The 23626-nt window shown below is 35.2% G+C and overlaps 2 protein-coding genes across 4 annotated transcripts in view; both read left to right on the forward strand.

Annotated features, from left to right (window-relative positions):
- Nucleotides 1-12441, forward strand: part of LOC127882365 (delta-1-pyrroline-5-carboxylate dehydrogenase, mitochondrial-like) — a 28248-nt gene extending 15807 nt beyond the window's left edge. For both annotated transcript variants that reach the window (XM_052430958.1, XM_052430956.1), the window contains exons 10-17: nt 681-798; nt 1997-2120; nt 2911-2996; nt 5814-5880; nt 7133-7254; nt 8633-8751; nt 9208-9337; nt 11130-12441. In XM_052430958.1, the coding sequence (XP_052286918.1) occupies nt 681-798; nt 1997-2120; nt 2911-2996; nt 5814-5880; nt 7133-7254; nt 8633-8751; nt 9208-9337; nt 11130-11169 (806 nt within the window). In that variant the 3' untranslated portion in view covers nt 11170-12441. The remainder of the gene's footprint in view (nt 1-680; nt 799-1996; nt 2121-2910; nt 2997-5813; nt 5881-7132; nt 7255-8632; nt 8752-9207; nt 9338-11129) is intronic.
- A 1822-nt stretch (nt 12442-14263) lies between these two features.
- LOC127882424 (uncharacterized) lies at nt 14264-18414 on the forward strand. Of its 2 annotated transcripts, none has more exons than XM_052431057.1 (3): nt 14264-14378; nt 15098-15516; nt 15872-18414. In XM_052431057.1, the coding sequence occupies exons 2-3, from the start codon at nt 15114-15116 to the stop codon at nt 17767-17769; spliced, it is 2301 nt and encodes a 766-aa protein (XP_052287017.1). In that variant the 5' UTR covers nt 14264-14378; nt 15098-15113; the 3' UTR covers nt 17770-18414. The 2 variants fall into 2 exon arrangements, with proteins under 2 accessions (XP_052287017.1, XP_052287016.1); XM_052431056.1 differs by having other exon boundaries at nt 14303-14467.
- The last annotated feature ends 5212 nt before the right edge of the window (nt 18415-23626 follow it).

The following is a 23626-nucleotide window of genomic DNA, read 5'->3' on the forward strand; positions in this document are numbered from 1 at the left end:
CACAAGGGAAGTAATGTTTTTTAAAAGGATATAATCTGACACAAATTTTAAGGTCAATTTTATCCTTCACGGTCAAAAGTCAAAATATACAATCCAAGGAAAGTTATAAGCTATAAAAGGGAGATAATTTTTTAACCTGCCAAATGATATATTGAAATTTTATTTCAAAGCGTCGCAATAGGGGGCATTGTGTTTCTGACAAACACATCTCTTGTTCGTTTCAAGTTCTTTTTTTATTGTTTAATAGAATTCATGTATTGCCCATTGTTTATAGTAATTTCTACTGCAATTCTTTCCCTTCCTTTGATTGAAGGAGGGCAGTTGTTAGTTACTGGCATAAGTATATAAGTTTTTACTTGTAAACCAGCTTAGCAAGTGCTAGTAGTTTTATAATGATACAAACACATGGAAAGGTTGTGCAGGAGTCATTTTGTTGGTCAGTCTTTCCACAAAGGTATTTCGAGCAAATAACTTCCAGGGTTGTCTATGGATTAAGTTTTGCATTAAAGTGTGTCTTAACAATGAAGTGTTCATGTTGACGACACAATATTTACATGGCGATCCTCTCGTTCCTGAATTTCCTGATTTATGAGCACATGAATTTAGTCATGATGACAAAGCAGTGGGGGTTATTTGTTGTGTGCGTGACAAAGCTATAGGCTATATGTTGTTTGTTACAGAGTGCGGTGGCAAGAACATGCACTTTGTGCACTCATCAGCCAAGATTGACCAAGTGTTCTATGGAGCTGTACAGAGTGGCTTTGAATATGGAGGACAGAAGTGCTCTGCACTATCAAGGTAATTAGCAGGGTTACAGGCAATGCTGAACATCAAAAGTTGTTATATATTGGTTTAACAAACATGTGCTTTCTAATTAATTGAAAATAAATTTTATATACACAAAATAAAAAATGAACAAAAGTAAACTTCAGGGTCCTGTTCATTGGTGCTGTTAGTCAAAAAGTTTAAAAAAGAAACTTTAATCAATAACTAAAACAAAAGGGTCTACATCAAGTTTCATTAACATAGAGCAAACTGTCTCTGCTTTATTGACTGATGTGTGATCATACTACTGGTACTTGTTCTTTTGAGTTTTCGCAACTCTTAAAATAAAAGCAACAGTTTTAATGACTAAATAGTAATAAAGGTTTATTTCTCTCTGATTTACATGTATTTTTTTTTTATTTGCCTTTTAAAACAAGATTTACTTAAATATTTGAATCCTTATTTGTGAGCAAAAGAAAGTGTTCATAATTATAAAAAGCGGAAATCCTTTCATAATCAGGGCAGGTCTTTAGAGATCCCTTGATTGCCGTTATATGCCTTATTTAGCCGTAGGAATACGTCATAACAGTCAAGCAGTAAACTGTGACAGTAGACCCCATACTCAAATGATGGGGATTGCTTGTTTTAATGGTCTTACCAAACTAATTAATTCGAAATCAGGAATCTTCTGATAATTACACTCGAGACAATGGCTGAATTATACATGTATTACAAACTACATTAGTGAATTCTTCTTTGCTATCTGCTGCTGTGAATTTGTGAAATAAAATATAAATCAAAGGTTTAACTTATTTAAGTTTGATAACATGTATGTAACCTTTAAAGTTTGAATCTTTGAACTGCTGATTTGATTTTGGTAAGAATTGTGCAGCTAAATGAACAAGATATTGATGAGAATAAAGGTAAAAACCAATGCCATTTGTTTTGTTCCTTTACAGAAAATTTAGTATATAATAGTTTTGTTATCCCAACTGCATACCCTAAAGCATTAGTTGACCTGGGATTGCTCTTTTGGTGGGATGGTGTTTTGGTAAAGAACATTTTTTATGATAACAACAACAACTAAAACTACAGTGTTATGAAAAATAAAATCCATCACTGGCATACCAGTTACAATGGATTGGTCAATCTGATATTTGACTTGATTAATACATATTCAGAATTGTATTTTATTTTATTTTTCAAGCAATTCGTATGTATTTCTTTGCAGGATGTACATCCCTGAGTCAATGTGGCCGACAGTGAAGGAGAACCTAGTCCAGATCCATAAGCAGCTGATTGTGGGGACACCACTGTATGGGGAGACGTTCATGTCAGCCGTCATTGATGAAAAGGTGGGACCAATGCCCACTAACTAACCTGTCTCCATATTTCATGTGTTAAATATAAGATTTAATTGGAAAAAAGAAAATTTTAAAACTCTTCTCTTAGTAGTATGCTGTGAATAGTTGTGATCCGGTACACCACATCTGTGGTAAAACTCACCTCATCTTATCTGAGGTACAAACAACACTGACCGGTAGATTTAATCAGATAATTAGATTTGAAAGGTGTATCATTTTGAAAGGTTTTTATTAAGTCGTTATTTTGTACCCTATGATTTATTGGTTTGAGTTTTTATCAATTTCTTTGAGAATTCATTTACAGCATTTTGTTCTCAGCTGTCTGGCTCGCATAGTGGTTGTTACACTTGTTACTGACCTAAGCAATGGGTCTTCTCCCCATTTGGTTCATGTGAGTTCTGGTTGGCCTTTCTGTACTGGACAGTTGAGGTTTTAGGTGCTATGGTTATCCCCACACAGCTGAACTACCTAACAAAAAGTAAGAACTTTTTATGAAAGAAAAGAAAGGCTGATGTTTCAAAATGTGTCTAAAAGGTAGATATGACTGACCGTACATTCCTTTTCCTTACATAATTAAGTGGTGGTAAAAGTGTTATTTAATGAATATATAAAGCATTTTGTTACTTGTTACACTCCAAACTTTTACTTTAAAATTGATATTTCTTTACTTTCTTCACTTTATGTGAAAATTGTATTTGCTTTTGTTTTGATAGATTTTAATTTGTCTTAACCAGAAGTACTTTTCCTGTTTCTAGAACGACCATTCATTTGTCTGTTTCAGGCATTTGCAAGGTGCATGTCATATCTGGATTATGCAAGAAAGTCTCCCAATGTGTCCGTTGTTGCTGGGGGCAGGTGTAATGACAGGTAAGCCTTAGAAATTGAAGACCTTTCTGGGTATTCATTGCTTTATATTTTTGGTTAGAAGCTTCTCGATAATTTTGCACACAATTTGTTTGTTATTTTCCCTGAAGTTTAAAGTATATGACTTAAACTGTAGTACAAAAAGAAATCAATTTCCTGGACAAATATAAATGCATAATTTTTCAGTATTTCGTATGCCATCACTTAATTTTCACAAATATTGTAGGACAATCCACACTAATATTGAAAAACATTAAACATGCCCATATTTGTTTTACTCAACGATTGGAGGACAATGTATGTAAAGATTGAAAATGGATAAATGGGATTGTAATGAATTATTTTATTTTGTGGCTTTACTAAAGGAGTCCACACTTGAACTAATTGCTGTGTTTTTGCCATAGGGAAATTTCCATGTTGTGTAATGCATCTGTCTGATGTTTGTACTTTTGTATTATCCAACCTAAGAAAATCTTCTAATAAAATCTGTTTTCTTCTGGTAAAGGTATTGTTATCAGCAATTGGTAATTAGTTATCATTCATTTATTTTTTCTGTTATTCTTCTAATAAAGATATTTTGTAATGTTGCCTCCTTAACCTTATTAAATGTTTTATTTTCTTGCATTTTTAGCTCACCTGAGCACAACGTGCTCATGGTGAGCTTTTGTGATCGCCTTTTGTCCGTCGTGCGTTGTCCGTTGTGCGTTGTGCGACGTCAACATTTGCCTTGTTCACTCTCTAGAGGCCACATTTATTGTCCAATCTTCATGAAATTTGGTCAGAGGATTGGTCTCAATGATATCTTGGATGAGTTCCAAAATGGTAACGTTTGCTTGAAAAACATGGCTGCCAAGGGGCGGGGCATTTTTCCTTATATGGCTATATATGGCTATAGTAAAATCTTGTTCACTCTCTAGACGCCACATTTATTGTCCAATCTTCATGAAATTTGGTCAGGAGATTGATCTCAATGATATCTTGGATGAGTTCGAAAATGGTAACGTTTGCTAGAAAAACATGGCTGCCAAGGGGCGGGGCATTTTTCCTGAAATGGCTATATATGGCTATAGTAAAATCTTGTTAACTCTCTAGAGGCCACATTTATTGTCAATCTTCATGAAACTTGGTCAGAAGATTCATCCCAATGATATCTGGGACGAGTTCCAAACTGATGCCGGTTGGTTGAAAAACATGGCCGCCAGGGGGCTGGGCATTTTTCCTTATATGGCTATAGTAAAACCTTGTTAACACTTTAGAGGCCAAATTTATTTTCCGATCTTCATTAAATTTGGTCAGAAGATTGGTCTCAATGTTATCTTGGATGAGTAAGAAAACGGTAACGTTTGCTTGAAAAACATGGCTGCCAAGGGGCGGGGCATTTTTCCTTATATGGCTATAAATGGCTATAGTAAAATCTTGCTAACTCTCTAGAGGCCACATTTATTGTCCGATCTTCATGAAACTTGGTCAGAAGATTCATCCCAATAATATCTTGGAAGAGTTCGAAAATGATGCCGGTTGGTTGAAAAACATGGCTGCCAGGGGGCGGGGCATTTTTCCTTATATGGCTAAAGTAAAACCTTGTTTACACTCTAGAGGCCACATTTATCGTCCAATCTTCATGAAATTTGGTCAGAAGATTGGTCTAAATGATATCTTGGATGAGTTCGAATATGGTAACGTTTGCTTGAAAAACATGGCTGCCAAGGGGCGGGGCATTTTTCCTTATATGGCTATATATGGCTATAGTAACATCTTGTTAACTCTCTAGAGGCCACATTTATTGTCCGATCTTCATGAAACTTGGTCAGAAGATTCATCCCAATAATATCTTGGACGAGTTCAAAAATGATGCCGGTGATTGAAAAACATGGCCACCAGGGGGCGGGGCATTTTTCCTTATATGGCTATAGTAAAGCCTTGTTAAAACTCTAGAGGCAACATTTATTGTCCAATCTTCATGAAATTTGGTCAGAAGATTGGTTTCAATGATATCTTGGATGAGTTGGAAAATGGTAATGTTTGCTTGAAAAACATGGATGCCAAGGGGCGGGGCATTTTTCCTTATGGCTATATATGGCTATAGTAAAATCTTGTTAACTCTCTAGAGGCCACATTTATTGTCCGATCTTCATGAAACTTGGTCAGAAGATTCATCCAAATAATATATTGGATGAGGTCGAAAATGATGCTGGTTGGTTGAAAAACATGGCCACCAGGGGGCGGGGCATTTTTCCTTATGTGGCTATAGTAAAACCTTGTTAACACTCTAGAGGCCACATTTATTTTCCGATCTTCATTAAATTTGGTCAGGAGATTTGTCCCAATAATATCTTGTAATCTCAGGTGAGCAACTTTGGGCCTTTCAGGCCCTCTTGTTTAATTGAACCACACTTGTGTTCATAACATATAGAATATGTGTTGGATTCGGTGGATTATCGATTTTAATTCACGAGTGATCATAGAAAATAATATTTTCACGAGTGGAGCAGCCACGAGTGAAAACAATAATTTTCTGTGATCACTAGTGAATTAAAATCGATATTCCACCGAATCAAACAAATTTTCTTTTTATTTTATGCTTTTTTTTCACAGTTTATATACATTGCTAAAGAGTTTAACTAAAGAATTTTGCTGGGATAATGACGTCATTTCGTAAAAAAAATGACGTCATTTAACAGTAAACAGTGAAAATTATCAATAATTTTCACTGATAATTTTCACTGTTTACAACAGTGAAATTATCAGTTTTAATTCACTGATATTTCTCTATAAACCACCAGAAAGCATAAAATAAAAGGAGCTTATTGATCATTTCAGTAAGGGTTATTTCATCGAACCAACATTCTTAGAAACCAAAGATCCTAGAGACAAGCTCTTTCAAGAGGTAGGAAGTTTCATATCTTCGCTGTATTTCAGACCATCCAAATCATTGTATTTCTTTGTCCCAGGGCTATAATATTTAAAATGAAATCGTATGCCTTACTGTATAAAAAGAACTGACCAATGCTTTTATTAACCAGGTTTTCCGAAGGAAGAAACTGGTTATTAGATTGGCGAATGCGGGCGGGCTGGCTGGCAGGCGGGCGGAACAAGCTTGTCCGGGCCATAACTATGTTGTTCATTGTCAGATTTTAAAATCATTTGGCACATTTGTTCACCATCATTGGACGGTGTGTCACGCGAAAGAATTACATCAATATCTCCAAGGTCAAGGTCACACTTTGAGTTTAAAGGTCAAAAATGGCCATAAATGAGCTTGTCCGGGCCATAACTATGTAATTGATTGTCAGATTTTAAAATCATTTGGCCCATTTGTTCACCATCATTGGACGGTGTGTCGGGCGAAAGAATTACGTCAATATCTCCAAGGTCAAGGTCACACTTCGAGTTCAAAGGTCAAAAATGGCCATAAATGAGCTTGTCCGGGCCATAATTATGTCATTGATTGTCAGATTTTATAATCATTTTGCACATTTGTTCACCATCATTGTACGGTGTGTCGCGCCAAATAATTACGTAGATATTTTCAAGGTCAAGGTCGCCACAACTAAAAATAGATTGATTTTTAAACAAGCCCTTTATCAGACTTTTTTTTATATTGAAAACCTTGTTTTGTGACATTTTTGTCCCTTGTTATCAGTTAAATAGTAGTGTAAGATTAAGTACTTTTTACCTTCATTGGATACCAATTAAAAACCTAATATATATATTCAGATATGTCAGCATTAACTCTTTAATAGATGTAATGGCTTTCTGTGTTTACAATTAGAGAAAAGTAAACATGTTTCATTCCATAATCTTACAAGACCAGAAACAATCTTGGAGAATTGTTGTCAACAAATAAGCATACTGATAAAATATCATTCCATGTGTCAGTCTGTGAAAACAATCATGATAGTCATGATAGAATTATTTGTTGTATGTCAACTGTAAAACTATGACAATGTTTCAGGAAATATTTGGTGTGTGTCAACAGTAAAACTACCACGATGTTTCAGGAAATATTTGTTGTGTGTCAACTGTAAAACTACGACGATGTTTCAGGAAATATTTGTTGTGTGTCAAATGTAAAACTACCACGATGTTTCAGGAAATATTTGTTGTGTGTCAACTGTAGAACTACCACGATGTTTCAGGAAATATTCGGTCCCATAGTGACAATTTATGTCTACCCGGATGCAAAGTATCGAGAGACGGCCGTATTGGCCAGCAAGACGTCACCATATGCTCTCACTGGGGCGTTGTATGCAGAAGATAAGTAAGGTTGCAGCTTAACCCTTTACCAATTAGATAAGTATTTTCACGCATTTGTAGTCCCTTAGAATGTTAAATTTAATTAAATACCTTTCTTACTAGATTCAAATTTTAAAGGCTTTATTTCCAACCCTTAGATACTGATGAACAGCAAGCAGCATAAAACCTGAACAGACTGCGAGTTACTCGAGGGCTGTTCTGGTTTTATGCTGGTTGCAAAAGCCATTATCACTTGGATTTTTATGGGGGAAAGGGTTAAGCTTGTTTGTAAGCCGTCTGCAAATTAAATTTTATCCAAAATTAATTTGTATAGCTTTTGTGAATTATTGCTTTTGTGATCGCCTTTTGTCCGTCATCCATCTTGGACATCTTCCTTCTGAACACTCTAGAGCCCACATGTTTTTGTCCAATCGTCAGGAAACTTTGTCAGAATTTCTCCCATTGATATCTTGGCAAAGTTCAACTCTTGGTCGTGTGGGGTCACAAACTAGGTCACATGGTCAAACTAAAGAAACCTTTGTTAACACTCTAGATGACACATTAAGAAATCAAACTTCATAAAACTTGGTCAGGGTTTTTTGTTTGAATGATGCTACAGTTGAGCTTGAAAATGGTTCCAGTTTGTCAAAAAAACATGGTGGACAGGGGACAGGGCAGTTTGGGTTATTTTGGCCATAGTAAAACCTTGTGAACACTCAAGAAGTCACATTTTTAGTCCAATCTTCATGAAACTTGGTCAGAATATTTGTCACAATTAAATCTTGACTAAGCTGGGTTTTGGGAGGTCAAATTAAAATAAAAGCTTTTTAACACTCAAGAAGTTACATTTCAAGTAGAATATCCTTGCAACTTGGTCAGATCATTTGTGCCAATGATATCTCATTCAAGTTGGAAAATAAATATGTTCCTAGAAATTAAATATTTATGTTTCATAAAGCACTTAGATCCTTCAGTTCACAGGTGAGCGTCTTAGGGTCCATGGTCCTTTTGTTTGAACAAGTGCTATAAACTCATCTTGTTAAATGGACCATTTCACAGATTTTAGCATCCATCAAAGTTTGTCATTAAATTCTTTAAATTGATAAATGTTAAAAGGTCCCTTTAAAAAAGACAACCGGTATGTTTGATCAATTTTGTTGTAAATAAGGCTGGTTGACAGCCTGATTACTCCTTCCAACTAGGTTTACAATCTATATGATGTCTGTTAAACTGCTCATATCAGCTATGCTAGACTATTAGTGTATTTACAGGTCATCAAGTATTAAACCTTCCCAATGCAACCCGTTGAAGTGAAAAACCAGCTTAATCAAATGTATGTAGACTCTTATTGCAAGCTCTGGTGTAAAAATACTACTTAGCTATGACACAATTTGTCTTTGCAGGTCTGTACTTGATGAGTTGTCAGAGATTTTTGAAGATAGTGCGGGCAATTTCTACATTAATGACAAATCTACAGGGGCTGTGGTTGGACAGCAGCCGTTTGGAGGATCCCGCTTGTCAGGTAGCCAGTACTTGTTGTTTTTTTATCAGCTCACAAGATTATATCTAGCCCAAACCTTTAAACCACTTAAAAGCCACTTGACTCAATCTTTTGAAACTTTTGTCAGAATGTTTATGTTAACATTATGTTGGCCAAGTTTGAATCTGGGTCACGTGCATCCTAAAACTAGGTCACCAAAACATTACCAGTACTGACCAATATCCATATTCATTCATACTCTGAAATGTTCAAAATGATTCGTTACATTTTAAATGGCACATGCCATACTTGGCACTGAAGGTTATATGTAACTAGATATTAACTAAATGCATAGCTTAATATTTTAATATGCAAACAAACAAGAAAATACAAGTTAACTGATTCCAACATTAATTTTAAAAAATCTTCATATTCAGTAAATTGCAAGTTTATAATTGTTTGTAATTGATCAAAGTCAGGCCCAACTTGTTTTTGCAGGCACTAATGACAAGGCTGGTGGCCCCTATTATCTGCTCAAGTTCCTGTCACCTCAATCCATCAAGAGACGCACCGTGCCTAAGACCACCTGGAAACACCCTTCCATGGCTGTTAACTCACCAGGAAAAATGTAGGCTGCTTTAAATAATTATTTGATGTCAAAGAAATGTGTGAAAATAAAAGAAAATAGCTTTTGGGGAAAAAAGCTAGAAATTTCTTATAAAAAACTACATTTAAAATGAAATGTTTCATGCAAGATCTATTTTAAATGACATGGAAATTGCACAAATCTAGTCCATGGTGTTATATTAAGTATCAGGTTTACTTTATTGTTGTTTTTAGCAAAGACAACATTTAACTCATTTAAGCCCCTATAAATTGGAAAATATAAATGAAACAAAAAATTGGTTGTTCTGTAAAAAAAAATCTGGTACATTTTATGGGCTCACCTGAGCACAACAGGCTCATGCTTAGCCTTCTGATGTCAGACGTCTGTCAGTGTGTGTGTGTGTGTGTGCATGACATGTGTCCGTCAATGTTTTCTTCAAACAACGTCGCCTCCTTTACCACTGGGCAGAATTTGCGGAAACTTTACAGGGTTTTGAAAAGGGTTTTGAACATTAAAACTTAAAAAATCTTGTTCTCTCAAAACCTCAGAGCCCAGAGTTGTAATATTTGGTATGTAACATCCCATGGTGTTCCTTAACAAAGTTTGTTAAGAGCAATTCCTCTGGGCCAAACTGTAGCCTGTTTGAAGCTGGTTTTCCCTCGGGGGGGGGGGGAATTTATAATGAAAACTTTAAAAATCATGTCTTCTTAAATCCAGAGATTTTATTTTTCTTATGTAACACATTTATAGTAGTCCTCTAAAAGGCTTGTTCAAATTATGCATCTGGAGTCAAAATTGGTCCACTCTGGAGGTTTTCCTTATATGTTTATACTAAAAATCTCTGAAACTGTAAGGCCAAAGGTTTGTTACTTCTTATATAACATCAGATAGTGGTCCTCCACAAATTGTGTTCACATCATGTCCCTATTGTCTTTGTTGCGCTCACATAAGGTGTCACATTTTTAGCCAACTTTTTTACAAAATAAAGCTAAGCCCAAATGTCTGCATAATGATTTGGTTAAGGCAACAAATCCACATCACTGCAATCTATTGAAACTTCACTCATATGTTTTGGGCCATTGTGTGAGGTCACTGACCAAGTTCAATAACTCATGCCTGCAATTTATTGGAATTATGACCCTTTTTAAATTTGTGATTAAGGTTTACTCCATATCTCTATATATCTACTGTTGGTATTGAAATAAAACTACATATTTGTTCAGTGTCTATATGAACATTCACTGACCAAGACCTATAATTGTGACCAGCTTTTTATAAGGGCCATGTCCCCCTTTTAGTTATGAAAGTCTGGTGAAAGTTTACATACAGTGTGAGATTTACTTGCTATGTTATTTTACATATACTTTATAACTACCACAGATATTTAATCTCACAGATTTTTTTGTGATAATTGACTGAAAACGTATGACATCAAAGAGGAAAAACAGTTGAGTAAACCGTTTTGGGAGAGCTCATGCTAATATAGAACTTTTTTGTAATATATCTTGTAAATGTAATTTTCTTGAAAGACAATGGCCCACAATATAATATTAAATATTTTGTATGTAGCATCAGATAGTGGTTATCTGCTTAGTTTATTCAAATTATGCCTCTTGAGTCAAAAATGGCCACACTAATGTGCTGGTGTGTATTGTTTTATATAGTCTTGCACAGCAAGATATGGTCAAATTAGGCAACTATTGCTAAAAAGGCCCAGGAGTCTCGAGTATTATATCACTTAGCTCCAGTTTTTCAGGTGAGCATTCTAGGATCTTCTTTCCCTTAGAGTCTTCTTATTTTCGTATATTTTCAGGGAGGTGAATAAAAAATCATTCCCTCATGTGACAGATTAAGACTTAGAGATTTCCTTGAAAATCACCTTCTTCATTGTGACAGAAAAAAACTCCAAGAATTGAACAAACAGCACTGGTCCTGAGGAATATCTTAATTCAGTATTGTGGAGGCCGTGTTTATTATTACTGTATATAATCAGCTTGTTTACTCAGGAACTATGTTTAGGCTTACATGTACCTGTAGTATGATCATTTATTTTTTAAGGTATTTCCACTTCAAACATGCCTTAGAAAAAAAAATTGAAAAAATACTCCTCACACAGCCTATATTCCGTTCGACCAACATGTAACCATGGAGACTATGGTGGCATGCGTGGCCGCCTTTCTGTGATCATAGACTGTTAAATTTTGCAATTAAATGTGCTTCAATTTTTAGATTTAACAATGTGTATTGAGTTTGTTTTTGAGTTTTTATTCATACTAGCCGTGCAACTTTAGCCAAACAAATTTTAGTTAAGAGATTAAAGTACACTATGTACAGATTGGCTTTAATGATGAACTTCTCGAAGCGCTATCAGGATTTCTTCTTTCCTTAGCACCATGTATAAAAGTGAATAGTAATTTTGTAAATTACCATATATATATATATATATATATATATATATATATATATATATATATATATATATATATATATTAAATATATTTCAAGGAGGTCTATAAGCAGTACCTATGAATAGATTTTTTCTAAGTAAGGATAATTTGATTTTATTTATATGGCACTGTTCTGTAATTTCTAGATTTACTTAAATTAATTTTCCATTTCATTATTACATTAATATAGTATTCCTATGAAGATGTCAAGACAATGATTTGTTTTATCATAATTTACATAGTATTCAAATTAGTTTTGACTTATTGTTGCTATTACTTCAATTTGAACATTTTGGTCACAAAAATATTTATAAAAAAAAACATGTCGGTTAATTGTTTAAGATGGTTATATTTTAGAAATAAACTATTACTCTTAAATATTTATTTATGGTGTACGTATTATATAACAAATAGAACAAATTTATAAATCAGCTATGGAATTTCAAATGTTTTACTATTTTTAATGTTGTTTACTTGTGTTTTTTACAGTAAGAAAATTATTTTATTTTTATATTTTATGTTTTGCTGTTTATATTCACATTGAACAAAACTGTATGTTTTCATAGACTACCAGTAAATCATTGAATCTCTGTGCCCTTTGCGACGTTAATGTATTTTGCGATGATTTTTTGTTATTGCATACATGTTTTGCTTTTGAAATTAAAAAACTACAACATTCTCTTGTGTTTTCTTTTTTTCATATTAACATTCGTTTTTTTAGCTTGACTATTTACCAAATAGTCCGAGCTTTGCTACTCACCCACATTTTGTCATGGCTATTTACCAAATTTTCCGAGCTTTGCTACTCACCCACATTTTGTCATGGCTATTTACCAAACAGTCCGAGCTTTGCTACTCACGTACATTGTGGCATGGTTGTCCTCTGGTTTAGGTAAACATGCAACATTTCCCAATCACGGTTTGTACTGCGGGGATTAAATTGAAACTTCACACACGTGTTCCTGGTCATTTTCTGAGATCACCGACCAAATTTCCATATCAAAGGCCTGCATTTACCAGAATTTTGCTAATTTTTGTACCAAGAAAACTCTGGTCAACAATTGCATGCAACTACTCCATATACCTCTAAATTTACAATAGATATTGAAAAAAACATAACATGTGTGTTCAGGATCTTTATGAACATTCACAAACTCAACCATATCTTTAAGTCAGGTTAAGGTTTGCATTCAAATTGAAATTCGGATATCATGTTTGCATGCAACTAGTACATATCTCTGTAAATATTACAGATATCTAATTGAACTATGTACATGTTTTTGGAATCATGATGCAATATCAAAGACCAAGTCCCATAACTTTGATCTGCAATTGAAAAGAATTTGTCTTCTAGTTTACTTTTTGTAATTCAGATAAACGTTTACGTCTAATTACTCCTGTCTCCGGCTGACATGCAGGTCTGGCATTTGGTTGCATATTGTGCCAGTAGGGCAAGGTCAAGGTAACTGTTTCTAAAAGCAGCTTAAAGGCTAAATTTGCTCAATAACTTAAATCAGAATAAAAAAATATTGTGATTAAAATGTTTGTGTATGAATATTACAGGCTGATCTAGCGAGGGATTACATTTTGTGCCACTGGAGTAAATGTCGCAGCTTATATTCAGACCTTGCTTTCACATTTAATTTAATTCAAACAAATTAATTGGTAAAAGTTGATAATTAAGATTCCTGGCATCGTAAATTTTTTACTGTTAGCTCACCTCAGCATAACATGCATGTGGTCAGCTTTTGTGATTGCCTTTTGTCAGTCTTTCGTTTTCCACATTCACCTCTTGAACACCGTCGAGGCAACATTTACCAATCAAGTGAAACTTACAAGATTTGTACCAATTATATTTTTGTCGAGTTCAAAACTGTGTCAAGAGAGTTAAATATCTATGTCACTATGTCAGGTTTAATGAAAAAATTGCAGAAAAATCTTGTTAACAATCTAAGTCAGTTTTTTAGTCCAATTATCATTAAACCTCATTTTCGAATTATATCTTAGCATGGGTAAAAAAATGATTCTGTTTGGTTAGAAAGCATGGTCACCAGGAGGCAGAGTAGTTTTCCGTATATGGCTTTATTGAAACCTTGTTAACACACTAGGTGAGAACATTTGTCACAATTTTCAAAACTGCGCCGCGTTTCGTCAAAGACCAAGTTACTGAGTCGAATAAAAAAGGTTTGTTAACACTTAAGTAACAAGTTGTGTCCAATGCTCATGATACTTGGTCAGAACATTTGTTCTTATTGTCTTTAAGCCCAGTTTGAAAATTGTAACGGGCTTTTGATAAATATAGCCGCTATGGGAGAGGCGAGGCGTTTTTGTTTTCTTTTACGGCTATATTGAAACCTTGTTAGCACTTAAAAAGTCGCAAATAAAAAATATATATTGATTCAATACAGTATTGGAGTGATATTAAATTATAGATTTAGCATACCGGTAATATGATTGTGTTGTATCGTGCAGTGTTTACCGCCTACGTTCTATCTATAGAATCCATAACACATGTATGACTCGGCTATTGAGATGTCAATATAATATCTCGTCCATGGAAAAAAAAGCCGATAGCGATAATAAGTGTTAATTTCTAGAACGTGTCGAAGTGCGGGGTAAGTTGTGAATCCGAGATTGAAAACGTTTGAGATTTATTTATGAACTTCAGTATTTGACATGACACGGCTTGACATTTGCTATCAAGGTAATATTTCTATTTTGAAACAATTGTGCAATTTTCGTATTATCGATTTTAGATGCTATTAATATTATCAGCATCGGTATTTAGAACCCTTATTTTTGTATATTCTTTATAACTTTTAATGTTATATTTGTTAGTATAAGTGTTCAGTAAAACTGTCCATGTCACAGTGGTCTAATAAATCTGATATAATTTAATTATAACTGTTCACGTTGTCAACACACTGTGTCTACTCGCCAAACAATAATGTGTTCATAGAGCAGTCATAATAAAAAATAATAATTCAACATTATAGCACTCACCTCAATAAAAATGTACACCTGGTCTTTAAATTTGCCCCCCCCCCCCCAAAAAAAAACAAAAACAACAACACCAGTTTTACTACATAGCCATTGAAATCTCCCTAAAACCTTACTGGTGCTGTGTAAACGTTCACTTCCTTTATGTTATCTACTTTATCGATAAATGAATATGTTACCTAATACATTTAGCAATTTAAACATTTGCATACAGATGTGTCACCTAAGGTAAATACCGGTAGTGTGAATTTAGTAAAGTAACGTGTAAAATCGATAGGGCCTACACTAAGCTGTTCTAGATAGAGCTTTTACGATATATCAAAATGTGTTTCAGAATTTGAAAAGGGCAAATGGAACAGATTTTATACCTACGCTCCTCATCCCCTTTGGCGAGTCTGGGTATTATAAACAAATTAGCCATAGATGAGGGAATCCACGACATAGAAGATAATGCTGATACAGTTACAAATCCCCAAAATGGTCCGGTTGCTGCGGACCATATAGTAAACAAACAAGTGCAAGTAAATAACATAGAACTTGGGCAGTTTCCATACACTGATGAATATTTGAGGAAATTTAGTGACGCTGAGCTGTCTATTTTGGTATCGAAAGTACTTACCGAAATAGGGATAACAGAAGAACTGGTAGAAGCAAGAAGGAACACATGGCTGGAAATAGAAAGCATGACTACTGTCCATTGGCGCGTGCAGGATGAAAATCTGACATGGTACCATTTCGGCAGTCAGACTGAAGGTATAACTTTCATTTTTGTGAATAAAATTATACATACTTATATTAACATGTAATTAAGAGCAAAGGAAAGTAATTAAAAGATAAGGTTTTTTTTTAAACAACATATTCTTTCCACTCCGATATTGATGACATATATCTCATCTGCGCCGATCACAAAGAGCGTTATCACCCAAGCCAAACATATAAAAAGAATATACATGTGGTTAAAATTATTCCGTAATGTAAACATTAAAGAAGAAAACGTCGGAACTCAATATAGGTGCTGTCCATAAGACACGAGACATAAAATGCATTAAATGTTTGAAACAAAAATATATTACTAATCAAACGATGTTGTTTTTTTTTTGTTTTTCAGGAACGACCACTTTTGGATTAGATTCAGATGTAGACATGTTGGTATCCCAGAATGACAACAGGATCATTCTGGACATTCATGAATGGAAGCAAGGTTTTGATAATCTATTGGTACATAAACAGGAAAACACTTCTCCGGGATACTGCAAACTGTTACCCATGAGCAGTGAAGAACCCATTCTAATGACCGATGTTGATGACGATGAAATGCACGAGCTAGGTAAAGATGGTCAAGTGTATCTAAAATGCGAATTCTTACAAGATCGTGTTGATACAACAGAAGAAATCCATGGTCCGGCCTGGAATCGATTTAATTCTAAAAGAGGAATTGATGAGGACTTTGTAAATGCATATTATTGTTCCCACCTTCCAAAAGAGGCAATGGCTTGGATAGACAGAACAAAAGATAAACCGTGGCCAAAAGATCCTGTACGGAAACGGGTTATTGAAAGCGGTTGCTTTATAGCTGCAGTCGGACATAAACAGAGCACAGATTTAAGGACGGAGTTCAGGATGTCTACAACATTAGGAGAACGGATACTTATGTTTGACATGAACATTTCACAAATACAATGTTTGGTTCTAATGAAAATGCTCATGAAGACCATTGTAAGCAAACATTATAAAGACGCCATAAAGAGTTTCTACTGTAAAACAGCCTTGTTTTTTGTAACAGAGCAATGCGGTAAAGACATGTTTAGAGAAGACAGTATATTAGAATGTCTACGCAAATGTTTACAGTGGATCTACAAATGTCTCAAAAATGGATACAATCCCCACTATATGATTAACAGTCTTGATATGTTTGAAGGTAGATTAGATGCAACCCTTAGAGAAAAGGTTGGAGAGGTTATCAAGGATATTATTGATAATCCCGGTTTAGCCATACTTAATGTGCAGTTTGATGAGCTTGGGAAAAAACTTTACAATCGAATTAAAGACTCCGAAAATTATATATCGGAACCAAAAGAACTTATCCGTTCAAAAATAGGGAACTTTCTGTCTAGAACTTATGTTTTGTGGGGTCTTTGGGACGTGTATTTACACGACGATCCTTGGAATTTTGATCGAGTACATGAAATTAAGTTAAACAAGGAAAAGCTGTCGCGTTGTGAAATATTATACAAACAAGGGGATATTTTCATGCAAACGGCAACAAAACGATATAGGTATTTGGTGCAAGCTAACTTAGGCATGTTAATGGCAGCTGAATCAATTAAGAACGATCGCAAACTGTCTGATTTTGTTTTGCAAGCCCTCAAAGAAGGTACATTTGCTGACGCAGTTTCTGGTAGGTTGAAGTACGCCACCGTTCTTGTTTCTTTGAATGACATAACCGGAGCATGTGGAATTTTGAAAGAGGTGGAAAAAGCATACAGCGACCTTGCATTGGAATCAATGTGCACCTGTACAGGAGATGTGGAATATGTACCGAAAACTGGGTTTGGAGACGAGGCATGGGTATTAATAAATACCGGTTCTTTGCACGCACATATTTGCAAATGCTTACTTTTTGTTGAAACTCTAAAACCATCTTTTCCTTGTGGATGGCTTGATGCAGTATTCCGACCAATTGATCAACGGTCAGATATGGATGACCAAATGGAATATGTTAGCTTGGATCCAAAGCCATATTACCATTTTGTGGAAATGATGTTACATAAGGAATTAAACAATCAATCAAAAGCACTGACTGCATTACAGAAGCTCGAGAAATGTGTTTCAGAGGAACAATTATTTCACAAGGATACAGCCATGGTCCTACTTAGTCATGCATTAGAAATGAACGAACAATTAGAACAGGCTAAGATTATTTATGATGACGCTTGTTTCATAAGGAAACGCAATATAGGATATAGGAGCTCTCATGTTAGATTTAATGTATTAAAGCAGTTGTAGAGAAATGGATTGTATTCCTTACGAAATATGTCTATATATCCGTAGTTATTTCAAGACACAATCCTTTTAAGAAGATAATTATATCGGGGAAACGTACAACGACTCAAAAATTACAATCATTGGCGTCGTGTTTCAAAACGTTCTAAAGAATAATTGAAAATTTTCTGATTTATTTTTGTTATTAGTGATTTGACTAAGCGAATCACACAGCTTATCACAGCAATGGGTTGATGCTAACACCAAATAAAAAAACAGCAGATGATATGTGTGAAAACTCTTCGACTGTATAAGCTATTATATGTCATAAATGTTATGTTATGTCATTTTAGACAGTATTGGAGCCTCCATCGCCGAGTTATTAGATCCCAGAACTCTTAATGACTTGATAAATAATTGTGTGGGTACGGTCCACAGCGGAGACAAGTACCTTTATATCAGGAATCTAACCAGCTAGTTAACGAATTGCCGTGGTTCTACTCATGGTTTTAACTCTAACAATAGGAAAATATAAAATAGATTTTGAGGTTATTAAACATTTATGATTAAGACAAGAATATGTAAACTAATATAATCTGTGATAACTTTTTTGTATACTTTATATGTAAATCAATCGCAAAACGATTATAATAAATGTAAATAAATCAACGGACATTTACTGTCATCTAATAGTGGGCTACGTTTTTCATTTACATTTGATCGAATGTGATATTTACCTGTTCAAATTCGAATTAAACTTTATTACAGTCATACAATAGCGTTCATTAAACATATCGACACTTCTCATTGGGTAGTTAGTTTTCCGATAAAAATTGCATGCTCAGTATTGAATTGTATGCCAGTCAGGGAAAAGTATCGTACTTGAATCAGAGATTGGGAAAATGTCCATCAAAGTAATTTAATCACCAATAGGTGATATGCAGGTTTTTGATATGTTCCTATCGCTTGTTTAATCAAAGCTTACATTTTAACTATTAAATGATATACAAGAAGAAGATAAATGAAACTTCTCCCTTCAGAAAGTAATAAACTATTTCTTATGACGCCACGCAGAACGTGGTGTTTTCTATAGTCCTTCAAGCACACTTTTTCATATTTTAATAAAACATACAAACTCATAAAAACAAACTTAAAACTTTTATGTATTTACAACTACACAGAGAAGTCTGTACTGCATACCCATAGTATTTTGTACTGCATATCCAGAGTAGTCTCTTCTGCATACCCAGAGTAGTGTGTACTGCATACCCTGAGTAGTCTGTACTGCATGCCCAGAGTAGTCTGTACTGCATACCATGAGTAGTCTGTACTGCATACCCTGAGTAGTCTGTACTGCTTACCTAGAGTAGTCTGTACTGCGTACCCAGAGTAGTCTGTACTGCATACCCTGAGTAGTCTGTACTGCTTACCTAGAGTAGTCTGTACTGCATACTCAGAGTAGTGTGTACTGCATATCCAGAGTAGTGTGTACTGCATACACAGAGTAGTCTATACTGCATACCCAGAGTAGTCTGTACTGCATACCCAGAGAAGTCTGTACTGCATACCCAGAGTAGTCTGTACTGCATACCCAGAGTAGTCTGTACTGCATACCCAGAGTAGTCTGTACTGCATACCCAGAGTAGTGTGTACTGCATACACAGAGTAGTCTATACTGCATACCCTGAGTAGTCTGTACTGCATACACAGAGTAGTCTGTACTGCATGCACAGAGTAGTCTGTTCTGCATACCCAGAGTAGTCTGTACTGCATACACAGAGTAGTCTGTGCTGCATACCCAGAGTAGTCTATACTGCATACACAGAGTAGTCTGTACTGCATACCCAGAGTAGTCTGTACTGCGTACCCAGAGTAGTCTGTACTACATACCCAGAGTAGTCTGTACTGCATACCCAGAGTAGTCTGTACTGCATACCCAGAGTAGTCTGTACTGCATACCCAGAGTAGTCTGTACTGCATACCCAGAGTAGTCTATACTGCATACCCAGAGTGGTCTGTACTGCATACCCAGAGTAGTCTATACTGCATACCCAGAGTAGTATGTACTGCATACCCAGAGTAGTCTGTACTGCATGCCGAGAGTAGACTGTACTGCATACCCAGAGTAGTCTTTACTGCATACCCAGATTAGTCTTTACTGCATACCCAGATTAGTCTGTACTGCATACCCAGAGTAGACTGTACTGCATGCCCAGAGTAGCATGTGAGCGTTGAAGATTGCAGGAGAGGACCCTGCTGCATATTATGGTGTGGTCTGAGTGGCATTCTGCACTGTGGTAGCTGCGTGTCCCTAGTGTGCTACTGACTATGGAGCGTCTGGTGAGAGCAAGGTCGAGTTGGAGCCTCTGCAAGATCTGGGATGCACCCCTTTGAGCTGCGGTTTAGACTAGAAGAAGGCATTCGTGATGCATTTGTTGTGATAGAGACAGAACTCCAGCAATCTCTGTCCATGGTCGTTCATCTTAACAGTGTCATAGTTTCCAATACAAGACGGCCATAACTGATGGCTGGAACAAATTCTGGCATTTTAATCTCCGAGGAGCAGGATTGGCTCAACCTTGGGTGTCCCGCCAATCAGAACATCCAGCGGATCATAGAATGTGTTTTGTCTCCATCGGCATTGCATAAAACTTGCAAAGACGCTGACGGCAGTGATCAACCTGCAGCTGAGTATAAACAAAGTGTTAGGAAGCGCTTCGTACCATCAGATGGGTGTTTGATGGAGGCAAGCAGGTTGTTATTGACAGCAAAACTCACTCCATAATGACATGAACCGCTAGATGCAAGTTTAGTTTCTTGGAGGGCGGCGTTGCCAATGTCAAGTCTTGTGAGCTCTCTATCGATGATGACCGTCTTCATGGAGACATTAATTAGAAGCAACTCATCAGCATCCCTATGGCACATGGTCGTACATTCCAGATTGAATAACGAAGTATTGGTGACTTTTAGAAGTTTTTTGTGTTTTTACTGGTGCGTGGTTTACACGCGTGTCGTGCAAACAACCAACTACCTTTGAAGCGAGCAGATTTTAACAGGTCAGCACCTTGCTAACTGATGACTGCATAGCTTGAGGCAGGCCGAAACTGACCAGAGAGACCTTACGTGCTCTTCTACCGTCGGAGTTAGCCCTCTGCGTCATTTTTTTCGCCAAACGAGTTGGGACTAAACTTATAGCCCGTAACAGTTTCCCCCCGCGTTGGTTTCATCTCTGTGAGACGAAGGAATAGTTACCTCTCTATGGCAATAGCTAGGGCAGGGAATTATGGAGATCCTGGGTTGCCAATGCATCAAAACCTCACTCTCATCGCGGCTGATGGGGGTAATAAACCGATTCATTTTGGCGCCAGCGGCGATGCAGGAGTTGCCAGAATATCTTTGAAAACAAAACAGTTTATATAATTATTTAAAGATAAAACAATCAAAGAGTGTAATCAATATAGCATATAATATAATACGACTGCACTTACAGACTTAAAAACAAAAAACAAACGATTATGAATCAAAAGCGAATTTTAAGAACAGAACAGAACTTAATTTCGACTTGTACATAGTACATCGTCTGTCTTAGCCATGTTATATTATACATTTCAAAAGATCACGTGAACACGAAAAGTGGGTGTACAATAATAATAAGCGTACATAACGTATTACATGACATTTGTTGGAAACAATGTCATTGTTAAAACATATTATTGTGAAAGGTGGCAATCTATTATCATGCTGTTTATATTTATGTAAAATAAACCAAAATGGAGAGTGGATTATCTTACGCATATAATGTGGATGCATATGCTAATAATACTAATAGGCAGTGTATATTTTTGTTAAAATCAACTAATTGGCAACAAATTAAACAATTAGACACGAATATTTCACATCTGTATAAGAGTAGATATTAATAATTTCTTTAGTCGTCTAGAGAAATGTGGAAGATTAATAATAAAGTAGAAACTATACGGATCATTATAAAAATTAACACATTTGCATTAAATTAGAAAACACAAGCAGGCATTTCTATTTCACCTCGTGTTGAAGCAGGTACTGGTACTGCATTATGAGGATTATATACATAAAACAAAAAAGCAATCAGATAAACAAACACACAACCAAACCCGCGGAACATAACAATTCAGCTGGCATTTAAGCAACATTCAATATGAATTTCCTGGTTAACAGAGAAATGTGAATGATGAATAATAAAGTAGAGACGATACGGATCATTTTAATAATTATAAAACATTTGCATTATTTGCGGAAACACAAGCATGCGTTTCTATTTCACCTCATTGTGTTGCAGGTACTGATACTGCATTATGAGGATTATATACATAAAACAAACAAGCAATCAGATAAACAAACATACAACCAAACCCGCGGAACATAACATTTCAGCTGGTATTTAAGCAGCATTCAATATGGATTTCCTGATTAACAGAGCTTCTTTCACAAAAACAGATAACTTAACGAGAACATCTTTATTACATGTGCTCATAAGGCTTAAGAATTTAAATACGGATGGCCGTTTGAGATAATAAGATTTGATGAATTTTTTCCTAATATCTGTATAACATGGGCAGATTATAATAAAATATCACGTGAGTTACAACAAATACAATATCTTTCTTCCCTAACTATGGTTATTTTCAAACATATACGCAAATCCATATTCGTTCAGGAGACTTTTTACATTCGTGACCAATTTTTCTTCCCACTCATACAATCTGTAAGAGCCTCGTTATAAACAACTCTTAATATAATATTGTAACTGTCTTTGATTTTTAACCAATATTTGATTATTCTTATGTATCTGTGAATATACAGTTGGGTATCTGCCCAGTTCGCCGTTCACTGCAGCAGAACACGCATTACTTCTTACTCGTAGTATCCTTTTACAAAAATTAAGGTGTATTCTTTCTAATTCTTTGGATTTTGTATAACCCCAAACTTCACATGAATAATTAAGAATTGGCGATACGAATGCATCGAATAGTTGACAAAATGTTTTTGGCGAAAGATCAAAGTCGTTGCATTTACAAAATAGAACATTCAAGGAATTCAAGGCCTTTCCATTAATATGTTCAATGTTTTTACAAATGTTCCCAGTGTAGTTAAAACAGTACCTAGATAATTAAAATCATCAACTGCGTCGATTGGTTGGCTATTATAGGTTCATTGCTCATTTGCTAATAGTGCCCCGCGTTTTCGAAAAACCATTAGTTTCGTTTTTGAAGTATTTACAATTAAACCACATGAACTACATTATGAAAACAAAAGATCTAAGTGCCTCTGAGTTTCTTTAAGAGTTTTACCTATAATAGCCATATATATATATATATATATATATATATATATATATATATATATATATATATATATATATATATATATATATATATATATATATATATATATATATATATAATATAAGAAGGGGAAAAAGACAAACAATCTTTTACAAAGGCACGTTTGAAACTTGATATTGCCTTAACCCTTTCAGTGCGGGAACCGAATTTTAAAGGCCTTTGCAAACAGTTTGGATCCAGATGAGACGCCATATAACGTGGCGTCTCATCAGGATCCAAACTGTTTGCTATTCTGATAGTATTCTTTAAAAACAAATCGAAGAAAATGCTAATTTTAGAAATTCAGCAGACGACATTTTTGCAGACGACAAATTTCCCAGCATGCAAAGGGTTAATATTAAATATGAGAAATGTTCAGATCATCTGTATAATCGAATGTGACAATCTTTTTAAAGAACAGATCAGCCTTGTATATATGTATCCATCGTCAATAATACATGACGTTTTTAAAGGAACATTTTTTACGTTTTGATAAATTGACGAAATTTAAACAAACT

This window comes from Dreissena polymorpha, chromosome 5 (assembly GCF_020536995.1).
Source record: "Dreissena polymorpha isolate Duluth1 chromosome 5, UMN_Dpol_1.0, whole genome shotgun sequence".
Taxonomy (NCBI): domain Eukaryota; kingdom Metazoa; phylum Mollusca; class Bivalvia; order Myida; family Dreissenidae; genus Dreissena; species Dreissena polymorpha.

Coding starts and splice junctions, on each gene's coding strand:
- LOC127882424 (XM_052431057.1), top strand. CDS start 15,114: ATGGAACAGATTTTATACCTACGCTCCTCATCCCCTTTGGCGAGTCTG. Junction 15,517..15,871: donor TTTCGGCAGTCAGACTGAAG/GTATAACTTTCA, acceptor TTTGTTTTTCAG/GAACGACCACTTTTGGATTA.